Below are 12,663 nucleotides of genomic sequence, written 5' to 3' on the forward strand. Positions count from 1 at the left end.
ATGGCCTTTTTCACATTGGAGGATCGTGGAAGGGCTTGAAGAGCACAACTCAGATTGACAGGGTCTTTTCTCTTTTGGAATCTAATTACTATTGCTGAAATAGTTGTTCATCCCGTATGTATACGGAGAGGTGCAGCTGGATATGCGTTCATACATCTGCGGTTTCTTAAAATGTTTTTGGTACTGCAAAGTGAAAAGTGGACAAAGCTGTAAGACTATTCCAAAATTATCTGGGAAAATGAACTGTTTAATGGTCCTGAGACAATTTGTAATTTCCCTAGTTTGTGTCCTAGGTAAATAAAATTATGTATTTTAGTCTTAGTAGCTGAAAAATTTAGTGTAATCTTCTTCATCTCCCCCCTCTTGGGGAGGAATCTTTTATTGGAAAGGAATCCCTTGTTTGAAATCCCTAATCTCCATGTCTGTATTCCTCTAGCTGAGGGCTAGATTCCCTTTGGAAGTGCTTCCTGTCATTGGCTCAAGGTATTCAGCAGTCAATCTTCTTCGTGCGTCTTCTCTCCAGAAATCTCAGTTTTTACAAACCATCACTGGAAATGGTTCTTAAGAGGCATATGTTTATATACTACATTAGAAAAACATGTATACAGCCTGGAAATTGAACAGAAATATTTTATGATATGGGATGATACGGGATGCATTTAAAACTGACACCAGGTCTATTTCTCTCTCCATTTCATGTAAATGTAAAATTTTGACTTCTGTATGCAGAATGTGCATTAATGGACTGCGACTGGAAGGTTATGTAAGAGTACAGCATTACAGCAGCTCCGGGCATCTTCGTGGGTCACTCTTACATGTCGGTGGACTGGGTGGTAACCCTGTTTTCTGCAAGTGACTGCCTCTTCCATCCCTAGTGTATCATATCTCCCTGAGTGCTACCACAACTGCGGCTGGTGAAGCCAGTCCTGCTGCTCGCCTCTGCTCGGGCTGGCTGTAGATGTCTGTTTTCCATTTCTGAAGTTTTATGCTGACTGTGTGTAGAACTTCTATTTGACCCTTCAAACACGTTTCCAGCCCACTGGAGCTTGGATTTGAGGCAGTGCTTATTCAAAAAGAAAATTCTAGTAGCAAACACATGAAGAGCTCTGCATGGGAAAAGGCTTTTAGATCAATGTTAGTCCCTTGAGAACTGCTGACTTTTTGCACTAACAATGGTGCCGATACTGCGGGGTTTTCTTTTTTTGTTATTATTAAGGAAAACCTAATGGTTGTTTCCTTTCTCCTCCCAGCTGCCTTTTATTTCCAACTAACAATGAAACTGTTAAGTGTCCTTAACATTGGAAAGTGAACTTCAAATCGTTAAAAAAAGTCTTATATATAAAACAAGATGAAAAAATACTGAAGTTTGGAGAACTTTTCTTTTACTGTAAAATGATGGTCTGTTTTAAGAGGGTTATAAGAGATTTGTATAAACTTTCTGCATCTTGAAATGGCTTTTGTTTAGTTATTACATGAATGTATAGATAACAAGACAGCAGGTAGTTTTGAAGATACGTAAGAGTAGACGATACAATTGTAATCAGTAGTTATTACTATGTAGTTAGTAGTTGTTAAACTAGCCCCTAAAGCCAGAGTTGTTTTACCCTTACAGCAGCTTCGGTCGTGAGCGTGGCTTCATTATCCCTTTTTGTCCGTTACTGCTCTTGAAAATCTTGTTATGTTTTCAAGTGTTCCACAGATTCCCCAAGCACTTCTTGACAGAGGGAGTGTTTTAGTCGTTCTTGTTAACCTTACTGGCAAGATGCAATCCATTCATTACGTGAGCCAGGGCTAAAATATTTAAGGACTATTCTCTGTAAAGGAATTTAGTAACAGGTGCTTGTAGCAGGACAAGAGCTAGGGAGTTGTAAAGCAGAATAAGTAACTCATCATGTTATAATGTTTTCCTTTGGACCCTCCCTCAGTCTCAGGTATTTGCTTTTTAAAAATCCCTGTCAGGGAGTAATGAATACTGCAGGAAACGCGCGTTCCCACGTTGTGCTGCGGCAGCAGGATTGCTGCAGTTAAACTCCTCAACTTCTTCAAGGTGCTGGAAATTACAATGAACTTGCCTTAGGGCGAAATGCATTACACAAATCTTTGATCTTGCTTCGTGACATGGGAAACCCCTAATGCAATTTCTGGCACTGTATAAAGCAAAACAGCAAATGGAAAGGGGCAAAGCTTTTCCTTTTTCCTTAGGATTTAGCCTAACAACGAAGCATAACGCCAAGAGATGTTGCGAAAACCTTTTCCCCCATTCCCAAATTTCAGGAGGGCTTCAAAAGCTGCCTCCAAGAACGGATGCTGATGAAGATGGATGATAGATCTAGATGCTGCGCTCACGGTTTCACAACTTACAGGTGTTTTTAGATTGCAGAAAGGAAAAAAGAGAAAATGCTACCAAAGTAAACATCCTTCAGTGCATGGGAAGATGACAGATTCTTTCTAACAATATTTTCTGCTCTCTTGGAGGAGGACCCATTTGTTAATAAACCATTTGAGAATCCATTTTAAAAGGATTTAATAAAACATATACAGACTGCCTTGCATTGCAGAAACTATTATTCCCTTGGGTAGAAAAAGTAACTGACTCTGGACATTAATGGCTGCTTCCTGTGATTCCTGGCATTATATCTTGCTCCCATTTCCACTTTTTCAAACCAAAGTGAAATAATTTTTCCTGAGAATCCTGCACTTGATTTGTAGCTCTCAGGAGGCATGTGTGTGTTCTGTATTTTGTTTCTATTCAATCGTGTCCCTAATTCTTGCTGTTGTAGTAGCTGTGTCTATAGCGTGGGTAGTGTGTGTGTTCGTGCATACTTCCTGCGTATAAGAAAGCTTCTGTAGCCAGCAAGCCCCATTAAATCAGGGAGGTAATATCTTTTGTGTGAATTAAATGAATTGTTTTGTTATTGCCAAAGATTTTCACTTTCATGAATAATTTGCACGTTTTCCTCAAAAACTGTATATTTGCTATTGTGATGGTTGCTGTCAATGAAAAGAGAAACCTGAGCCTAGTAGATACTTGCCTGGAGGGGCTGGGTGACCCACAAAAGAGAAAAGATGGTTTCCTAAGGATTTGGAGGAAGGATTTTTAGTACCATTTTTCCAATGATGGATAAAAATTGTACTTCTCTCAAATATGAAAGAAATTCAGTAGAATTGAATGAGGGATTGAATATTTTTCGTAAGGAGTATTGCAATTTCTGTGAGATCAGCAGGCTTTTGTTCTGGTAAAGTAAGAAACAAACTTTGAGTTCTGATGTCTCTGCTAAGAACACCTTATCAAGGTGTTTGTAAAAATAAATAAATAATAATAAATACTGGATGATTTCAGTAGCTGAAGTGATAGGCGAAGGAATAAGTCAGGGGATCTCTTGTATAAAAAGAGATTACAGACAGGAGGCTCTTATGAAACGACCGTGCTGGCAGAGAAGTGTACAAACAGTAGGAGAGAGACATTTAGAAGAGACGTTTTCTTCTTCAGGAGCATCTGAATGTGTAGGAAACTGTTGCCAATATTCATCACTTAGTTTTTCTGTGCTCGCTTGAGAGCGGTGCGTCTTGTCAGTATTAAGCAATCGTAACTCCCTAAACAGCAGCTTGAACAAAACTAAGTCAAAATTCAACAAGTGACGCAGTATTTGTCCCCTCTGAAGCGCATATACCTTGAAAAGAGCCAGTCTGGACACATTTAAGTGTCAGAATACATTCAGATGTTTAGTGTTGAGAATATGAAATATGCGAGTGTTCTTATCAACAGTTCCCTATAAATTTGCAAAGGCTCTTCCTGCAAAGTCGGCTAGGGCAAGAGGTGTTACCATTAGCTCTGCCTAACAACAACACTTGAACTATATATTCAGACGTGGGACAGATTAATTTAGTAAGAATAAACATCCAAGCCTTCAGATTTTGGCTGGAGGGCATCACGAAGGCAGTTGGGTAGGAGTTAAGGGATGCTGTGGCTTCTCAGGCAATGAGCTGGGACTAGAGCAGTTTTGCAAGGAGCAGGTTATAGACCTCGACACAAAATACTGTGATAGTCTTCAGTGAGTGGGGCTGGAGGGAAGTACAGGCAACTTAAGAGCATAATCTTTAATAGACTCTGAATTCAAAATCTCTGTACATGTGAAGCCAGGTAACTCTACTGCACATCAGTTAATAACACACTAGGGATCACTGGACAGTAAAAGGAGTGGATTAAAATATTTACTTCTGTCCACTGAACCAGATCTGCTCAGTTCATTATGTGTGGGTTGTCTTTCCTTTTTCTTGAGGGCAGTGCTGTGCACCGTCAGACAAATACACTAGGTGGAAGAATGAAGCTTTTGCTCCCTACCTTCATAAAACGCAGTGTAGGAATTGGTGAGAAAAGGGCGTGTGATGACTGCTAACTGCAAAATGACCCCCACCCATCTGACCACAGATCCTGTGTTAATGTCCGGCTTTGCTTTCTATAATGCAGTACGTGTTTTCATTATGTTCACGGTGGAAGTGAAACAAGCTGGTTGCTTACAAGACTTGAACATGTATTTGGAGTAAAATAAATACAGTTCAGAGTTTGGTAGATATAACAAACTTCACAGGCCCTTCAGAAGCATAGGAGGCTGTTGGTAAATCCTGCATCCATACTTTCCCCCAAAAAACTTATCTATGTAAAGTACTGAAATGTTGGAGAATTAAGACATAAATGCTAGTGTCACATAAATTTAGAATTTGCTTTCAGTCTTAGATATGGAACTCTTGGTAATCAGAAAAACAGGTCATTTCTAGTTTTCTTGTTTTGAGGAGTACCAGAGGATGCTCTTTAGTGACCACTTTCATAGATTTAGAGTTTTGCTTTAGTAACTTGAAAATCCACATTGTTTCTAATTTGCAAAATTAGTGGCCATCATACTTAATAAATGTCACATAACTGTGGAACAATGTATAGTAGGGAAATTTGTATTGATAAATGCAAATACTAAATAATATAATTTCACAAAAATAAGTGTTTTGATATATGGTTTATTTGAACAGTTCAAATGATTGACCTTTCATTACTGCTTTCCTGGATTTGTTTGTTTTCAGCTGTTGGACAAATTAAAAGATCGCTGGATGCATACTGGCTTGTGGAGAAACCTTGAGCTGGTCAAGACAGTCATTGCAGAGCCTCAAGGAGGAGCAAAGAGCGACTTCGATGAACTGCTGAAAATATACTATGATGCAATAAAATGTAAAGGAGAAAAAGGTATGTTCTTCAGACGTATAAAAAAATTGATATGGATGCTTCAGATTAAAAAAGTGGCTGATATTTAAAATATTTCACAGTTAGAATAAGGTATGGATTCTAACCTCAGCTTAATAAGTTATTGTGAAAACAGGGAGATTATCTGCTGTTTGGATTGTTGCATGAGGATATGCAGGATGATGCATAATCCTAATAATGGTGTTCACAAGCAGCGAACTGTGTAAGGATGTGCATTTACACATCCAGCAGGGTGTAGACTGGCTACAGCTTCTCAAAGAATTGAAAGTACATTGCGTAGCCGTGATTTACCATCTTGTATTACAGCCACTATAAGATTTCTTCTCAAAGTATTTAAATACTTGTATAGAGAATAAAGAATGATAGTATGTAGGAGAATAAATAGCATGGCTTTTGGAATGCAAATGTAAAGTTCAAAAATTTTAATTTTGTAGTAGCTACACACAGTTCTCGCATAATTAAGTACTACTATTATATAGTGCAAATTTATTTTGCTAGTTGATATTCAACATCTCAATATTATTGATCAAAATAAAGTTAATCTGATTGTCTGACAATAAAGTGTATATTTTTATATCTAGTCACCTTTTCCAGACTGATATGCACTGTATTATGCTATATTATGTTTAGCTTTTTAAATATATTGGTGAAACTTTCTTCTGATACTCAGTTTATCCCTGGGAATGACTTGTAAATCCCTCTTTGGCTTGTTCAAGATGGAGCACTCCTTATAGCTGTATGCAGAGGAAAAGTTAGTGAAGGCTTGGATTTCTGCGATGACAATGCCCGTGCAGTTATAACCATAGGTATTCCGTTTCCAAATGTGAAAGACCTTCAGGTAGGATATCAACACCTAACTGAGAGTTGTACTTTATCGTTATGTCATGCTTAAAATACCTAATGTGCACAAAAGATTTTTTTTTTCTAAACGTTTACCCTGGGTCTCCCACCAATCTCATATGAATTAAGTTACCTTCTCCGCTGGTAAGAGGAGGAAGAGCATAGCATGTCTTCTGGACTCATTTGTATCATTTTAAATAAATGTATTGTCAATTTTTGTCTGAGGTTGCTAGTGAAGGCTATTGCATTGTTCAAATGCTCATCACCTCTGTATTCTGCCAAGCACAGTACATGTTTCTATCTTCGCTTGTATGCTTTCATGCACCAAAGCTTATCCCATTTGTGCAGAAATAAAGCCACTTCTTATTGTAGAAGGACATTTGGTTGTGAAAGTCTACGATAAACGTTAGGAAAAGATTGTTTTAAATAAAGCATGCACACTGGTAAGACTATTATTGCAGAAAATAGGTGGAGAGATAAAGATCTTGTCCCCTTTCTAATTTCTAATACTCTAATCTCTAATTTCTTCAGTGTAACTATGTGTATAATGCTTTCCTATTTAGACTGGAACTGTAAACCTTTCCAAGCTAGTGCTGCTTTTTAGCTTGATATTTTGAGTTATAAAATTATGACATAATGTAACCTCTGCTGCATACTGAGAACATTACTTTTTTGATGAGTCAAGCTTCATCTGATTTTAGGCAAAAACTTCTAAGGGGCTTCTCAAGGTAGTATTCGGAAGTACCTGCAATTAAAGAAATTTAAGACTATTTGTATCTTTCAGGTGGCCAAAGTAGCATGCTGCTACAGCAAACAAGATGAAATAAATGAAGTGTCATGTAATAAATACCAGGAACAGCTCGACACTGGTTGCTAATAATGCCAAATCAAACAAGCAAATTATAGGTTTGCACTTGAAAGCCCAAACTGACTCAGCTTTGATTATAGTGATGTGTTCTGAGCTTAAGTGCGCAACCAAAGATGACCTTGTTGCCTATGGTGCCTAGTTACAGCCTTGGTACAAAAACCCCACGTCCTATAAGGACTAGTAAGATTATATTAGTGGTGGCTGCTAGCGTACTGTTCTTTCAATGTTTGCATAACTTTCTTGAGGCGCTTATTCAGCCATAACATTTTCCTTCTTGCTAAAACATAATACACTGTATTTTAGTATAAAAATACGCACATACAAAAAATATTTAGCACTCTTTCTAGAGTTAAAAATGCCTTATTTTAGAAACATACACTGAAATGATATTTTGGAAATACTTGATCTGTAGTATGGCTGGAACTCTGTCATTCACTGGAAATGATTTCCAGAAAGTCAATATTTTTGTATTTTAAATGATACAAAATTAAACTGAAAAGAATGTGTCAAGGGTGAATTGTGTTCGTGATGAATTATGTTCCTTAGGATTAAAATAGTACATTTGATTTTCCTTGGGGTTCAACCAAATATGAAATATAATGGAAATCCAGGCAATACATCCCATTACTGTTAACTAAATTCCAAAAATCAGTATTATGTTGAACTATTATTATTATTATTTTTAATTAGACTGAAGAAAACCTCTAAATTTTTAAGTAAGGATAGAAACAATAGCTGCCAAATTGCAAGCAGCTGAAGATTTGAGTGTCTATATTTAGAGACAGTACTGCACAAAGCACTGCAGTGATCAATTCTAGATGAGAGAAGGGCATGCACCAGTCTCTTAGCGTCAGATTTGAGGAGCTGGCTGGTGTGTGACGGTGCTCCTAAATAATACTAGGGGAAATGCTTATTATTATAAATGTCTTTTGCTTAGTAACTTAGGCTCAAAGTGATATCCAGCCAGCAATATTTCCCTGTAAATTGAATAATGCTTTGTTATGTCCAAGGCTTTATGTTTGTCAGATACCTCAAAGTGTTGGATTAGTGCGCGCTTTTTCTTTCTTTCTTTTCTTTTCTTTTTTTTTTTTTTTACTGCTAGAGCTAAGACTGTCAGCTGGGGGAAGAAGGAAAGAGAGAGAAGTCACTCTGTTCACTGAAGATTAATTTGTGGCTTTTTAGAAATGTATGTGTGTAGATACAAAGAAATTTTGGAAGTTCAAGTGTGCGTCAGTTTAGGAAAGAAGTTGGAACTAGATTATCAACAGCTAGTTCCTAAAATAATGAAGGTTGGAGTGTAAAATAAAAATTAAAAAAAAAAAAAGAGCACTTTCCCCTGAAACTGTGCTTTTTGTATTTCCAGGAGAGCTGATCCCATAGTATTGCATCCCAGAATGAAACAAATGTAATATAAAAGATACAGAGAAGTATATACTTTCTTTTTTTTTTTTTTTTTTTAACCCTCTGTTAAGTTTATATAAAACCAGTATGGTATCCTATTTCATAGTCTGTGTTAACAGATGCAAATGGCTGGCTGTTACTTCAGTCCTCCTCAACCAACAGACCTTACCCCAAACATTAGAAAGGAAAATAAAGGTTTATTCCCGTGCACTTTATTATAGTTTTTCTAAATACTTTGGAGTTATCTTCAATGAGTAAAATACCCTAGAACTGAAGGAATATTAATTTGTAGGAAGGCAAAAAAAGGAAGCATGAAACTTGTTTGGAAATGATGCTATAAACCATGCTCATGCAGCAAATAGTTATTAGTATTATCTGAAATGAAAAGGGATTCTTTGTTAATTATAGACAAATGAATGTAATTAGGCCTTAATCTGTTGTCATAACTAGTTGGAGTTTTGCTGGCTATATTACTATTTTGTTAGCAGTTGGCATCCAAAATCACAAGCCCGATTGCCTAGGGGTTAAATCATACCTGGGCTGCAAAGAAATTGCCATCCTGTTTATGATGCAACTTCGTTTTCTAACCATCCTTGTTTAATCAGATCCAAGTCCTTTGGAACTGAGTCGGGGAACAGAGTTGGGTTTTCAGGTATTTGAAACTAGGTGTTCAAATACTCCCTGCATTGAACACCGGATATATCCTTGATAAAGACTCTCAGGAAGAATCTGATCACAGTGTTTTGTTAAAATACATTTTCCTATTCAGTATTGTTTTCAAGATGTATTCAGTAGTGCCCATCATACTACGAATATATGAATTCTCTCTTCCAAGTATTTGCTGCATGCAACAGAGCGACTTTCTTTTAGGGTGGCTTTTGTTTTTCTGATCATTTTGTATCAGAATTGGCTTAAGATGCTGATTTTTATTTAAATATTTCTACTTCTTAACCGTTTCTTTCTCTTGGAATTCTTTTTTTCTTCCAGGATTAGAAGAATCCAGATTTTTTTAAGCATTAGAGGACACTTTGCAGTCCAACTTTCTCTTTAGGATTTTAGGGAATGTGAGTTCCTAAATGAAATGATTAAAGTTTATAGGATAGTTGAGACATTTGCTTTTATAATATAGTTGGTTGGAGTTTCTTTAGATTTTGTGGTAAACTAACCAAAAAATTGATTGAATATTGAAAAATGTAAAAATTCTAGCTTTGAAAATTTGAGAGAAACTTGGGTTTTGAGTAGGCAGAAGAGAATTCTAAATATAGTGATGCAAATTAAGATAGACTTGTATAGGCATACAACTGTGATCACAGGTACAACTATTGCTTTACATGGCAATAGGTGCTGGATAGATATGCCGAATGAAGAAATCGATACAAAGATTAATAATGACATCCCTTTTTTAAATAGGAAATGCAAGTGATTAGCAATTCCCTTGGAAAATCCATGAGTGATATACTTTGGGGATTACCTTAAATCGCCAAAAAAAAGTGCTCGGGTTGCTACATGGAAATACACTTGCATGTCTGCTTTTTAGGTTAATAAAAGGCCTCTTCAGACTCAATTCTATAACCCTTTACTCCTGCACACAGCTTTTACTTGTGTGAGTAATCCCATTAATATCACTAGGACTATGCACAGTCATAAGGGTTTGTAGAACTGTACCTTTGGAGACCAATATTTTATGCTGGCAGTTTCATGTTGGCTCATCTCCACTAATACTGCTTGTCTGTGATCAACCTGCTTTCTAAATATATTTTATGATTTGTAACCTGATGCTAATACCAGTGAGCTGTAATATTCGAGAACATAAATAATGTGACAGAAAAAGATCTGTAATCCCATATACATGTTATCTGATGCTAACATACTATTCATTAACTTCTGTTATATATTTTGAATTGTATTATTTGGATCCAGACATCAGTCTTTACTTGGGCAAAAAAACTCATTGTCAAGTATGATATATAATATCCAATTTTATTTTCTCCATATGTTTGTGCTAAATATATGCCACTGCATCAGGTATTAAATGGCAAGCATTCGGTCTCCTTAAATAACTATGCTTTTACAAGTTACATTATTTTCTGCAGGCTTAACTTGTTTGAAAATAAGAACCTGTTCAGAATATCATTTCATTTTTTCCTGGTTGCCTCACCTTAGAATTTTATGCACCTAGTGTCTTATGTTCACCCATTTTTACAAAGAGAAGCGTCTAAACCACTTTGTCAACATTAGGGAAACAGTGATGATTAAGGATCAGAAGTGTACTTGATAATAAACAATACTGTTTTAAGAAAGAGAGGCCAAAACCCTAATTCTGTATTACTGAGAGTGGTTTCATATTCCGTAAGAGTCAGGTTGCTAAAGCAAAATATATAAAAGCAATGTTAAAGTACTGCTTTAAGCTATGGTACTCTCAGTGGTAGGGTTTGGCTCTAGTGAAGCAGGAAAATTTATTTCAGAGCCAAAAATGACTTCTTTGGCTGTGACCAGGATTTCCTCTGCCCGCCTCTGGGAGCTAAAACTAGAGGTAGGAAAATTTGATTTTGGAGCCAAGTGTGACTTGTTTAGTTCAAGTCATAATTTACTGTTCTTACCTTGGGGACCTGAAAATAAAGAAACTCGCTATGAAATGTTGATAATGGGCGACTCTGAAGTGCAAGCATTAAGCTAACTTTCCCAGAGAGCATTTCTTCACTTCCACCTTTCCAGATGCTTTTGATCGTGCTACAGTAGGGTGTACTTAATCATATAACAGCTAAGAGAACTTTACCAAAATATATAGAAAAATGCACTCAAACCCTTTTACATAAATAGATGTGCAAAGAAAATAAACTTGATAAGACTAGGCTTTCTGTGCATTGACATTGTTCAAGAACTGTAACAGAGTTTGCCATTAATGAGAAATATTTGCTTTAGCTGCTATAGAGTGGATATGAACTATGAAAGCAAATACTTTCTTCATTGTTTCCAGCAACATAATTTGTGAAACATGATGGAAAACATCATTCAAAATACAATTTTTTTTGCTATATCTAACAATGATACAAAGTTTGAACTATATAGCTGAAGTTTCTTTCTCTTGTCAACAAATCAAGACATTTGTGTCATTTCTGAATAATGGCATTTTTCGTAATATTTAAGCTAATTTCTAGTCCTTGTGGCAATGTTTTAGCCTGTATGTTTTTTCTTCATTGAAAGAGAAACTTGTGCTAGTTAAATGGCTGCTGAAATAATTGCTGAAAGTACTGAATCGGGTGAATGTGTGTATATGTACACATATACATGCACTTCTCTTTCTTTCATGCCCCACTTCCCATTCAATTTTAATTTGTATTTTAGTTAAAATAACTTTTTAAAACACAAGCTTTGAAGGTCTACAGAAATATGCCTACAGCACTTGAATGTACAATGTTATAGCAAACAAAGATCTAAGTGTTTAAATACCAATTATTGGGACAATATACTTCTAAATTTTGTCAAAGAGCATGTTTTGCCATTACTCCATTGGCATTATGCTTGTCTTGCAGCAGGATACCGTAAATGATTTCAGTCGGTTGTGATACTGGTTCCCGTGGTCTGCACGATCGCAGGCTGCCCAGAGGGCTGCATGGAGACTGCAGATCTCCCATCCTTTTTTTTTTTTTCCCCCCCCTTCTCCTCGAAGGAAAGTCAGGAGGTACGCCTAGCTGTGTTGTCAAATATATAACATTTTGTTTACTTCTTCCTTGAGATTCTTTTTGTGGGGTTTTGCTGGAGAGGTCCCGTTTCAAGAAAATTCAAAGCAACATGGGTTCTGTTCTGCCTTGCTGTAATACTTTAGGAGCAATGACACAAATATGTGGTGATATGACAATTTCTTACATCAGTTTGAAGCAATTAGATATCTCAGAAACCTTTTATTTCTCACTTTTCCCCATATAAGAATGGCTATATAAGGTCAGGCATCCACAGTCTTCCTTCTTCTAACAGAAATTGTGTTACAGAATTTTTTTAATTAAAAAAAAAAAAAAAGGATGGCGGAGGCTTCATTTGGGAGAGTAACTGTAAAATCCTATGGAATACAACATTCCTGTAGCTAAGAGAGGTAACATTTAAGTTCAGCTTATCAAATAAGGCTAGCGGATGGCATTTCTCTTTTACTGGTGCAAGGCTAATGTCAATATGTTGGCACAGATTACAGAAGTCACCCCTGAATATATCCAGGAGTTAAGCCTTTGGATAAATAATACAGCAAATCAAAACTTTTCCTTTACCTTTAATAGTTTACTTGGGAAATTTTTATGGATCAGAAAAGTGA

The 12,663-nt window shown here is 36.4% G+C and overlaps 1 protein-coding gene across 1 annotated transcript in view; it reads left to right on the forward strand.

The window, feature by feature from the left end:
- BRIP1 (BRCA1 interacting helicase 1) overlaps window positions 1-12,663 on the forward strand; it is a 78,143-nt gene that overhangs the window by 49,015 nt on the left and 16,465 nt on the right. Inside the window, exons 15-16 of the mRNA XM_067309629.1 lie at window positions 5,074-5,233; window positions 5,968-6,089. Coding sequence (XP_067165730.1) covers window positions 5,074-5,233; window positions 5,968-6,089 — 282 coding nt within the window. The remainder of the gene's footprint in view (window positions 1-5,073; window positions 5,234-5,967; window positions 6,090-12,663) is intronic.

The sequence above is a fragment of the Apteryx mantelli genome, chromosome 22, assembly GCF_036417845.1.
Source record: "Apteryx mantelli isolate bAptMan1 chromosome 22, bAptMan1.hap1, whole genome shotgun sequence".
NCBI lineage: Eukaryota > Metazoa > Chordata > Aves > Apterygiformes > Apterygidae > Apteryx > Apteryx mantelli.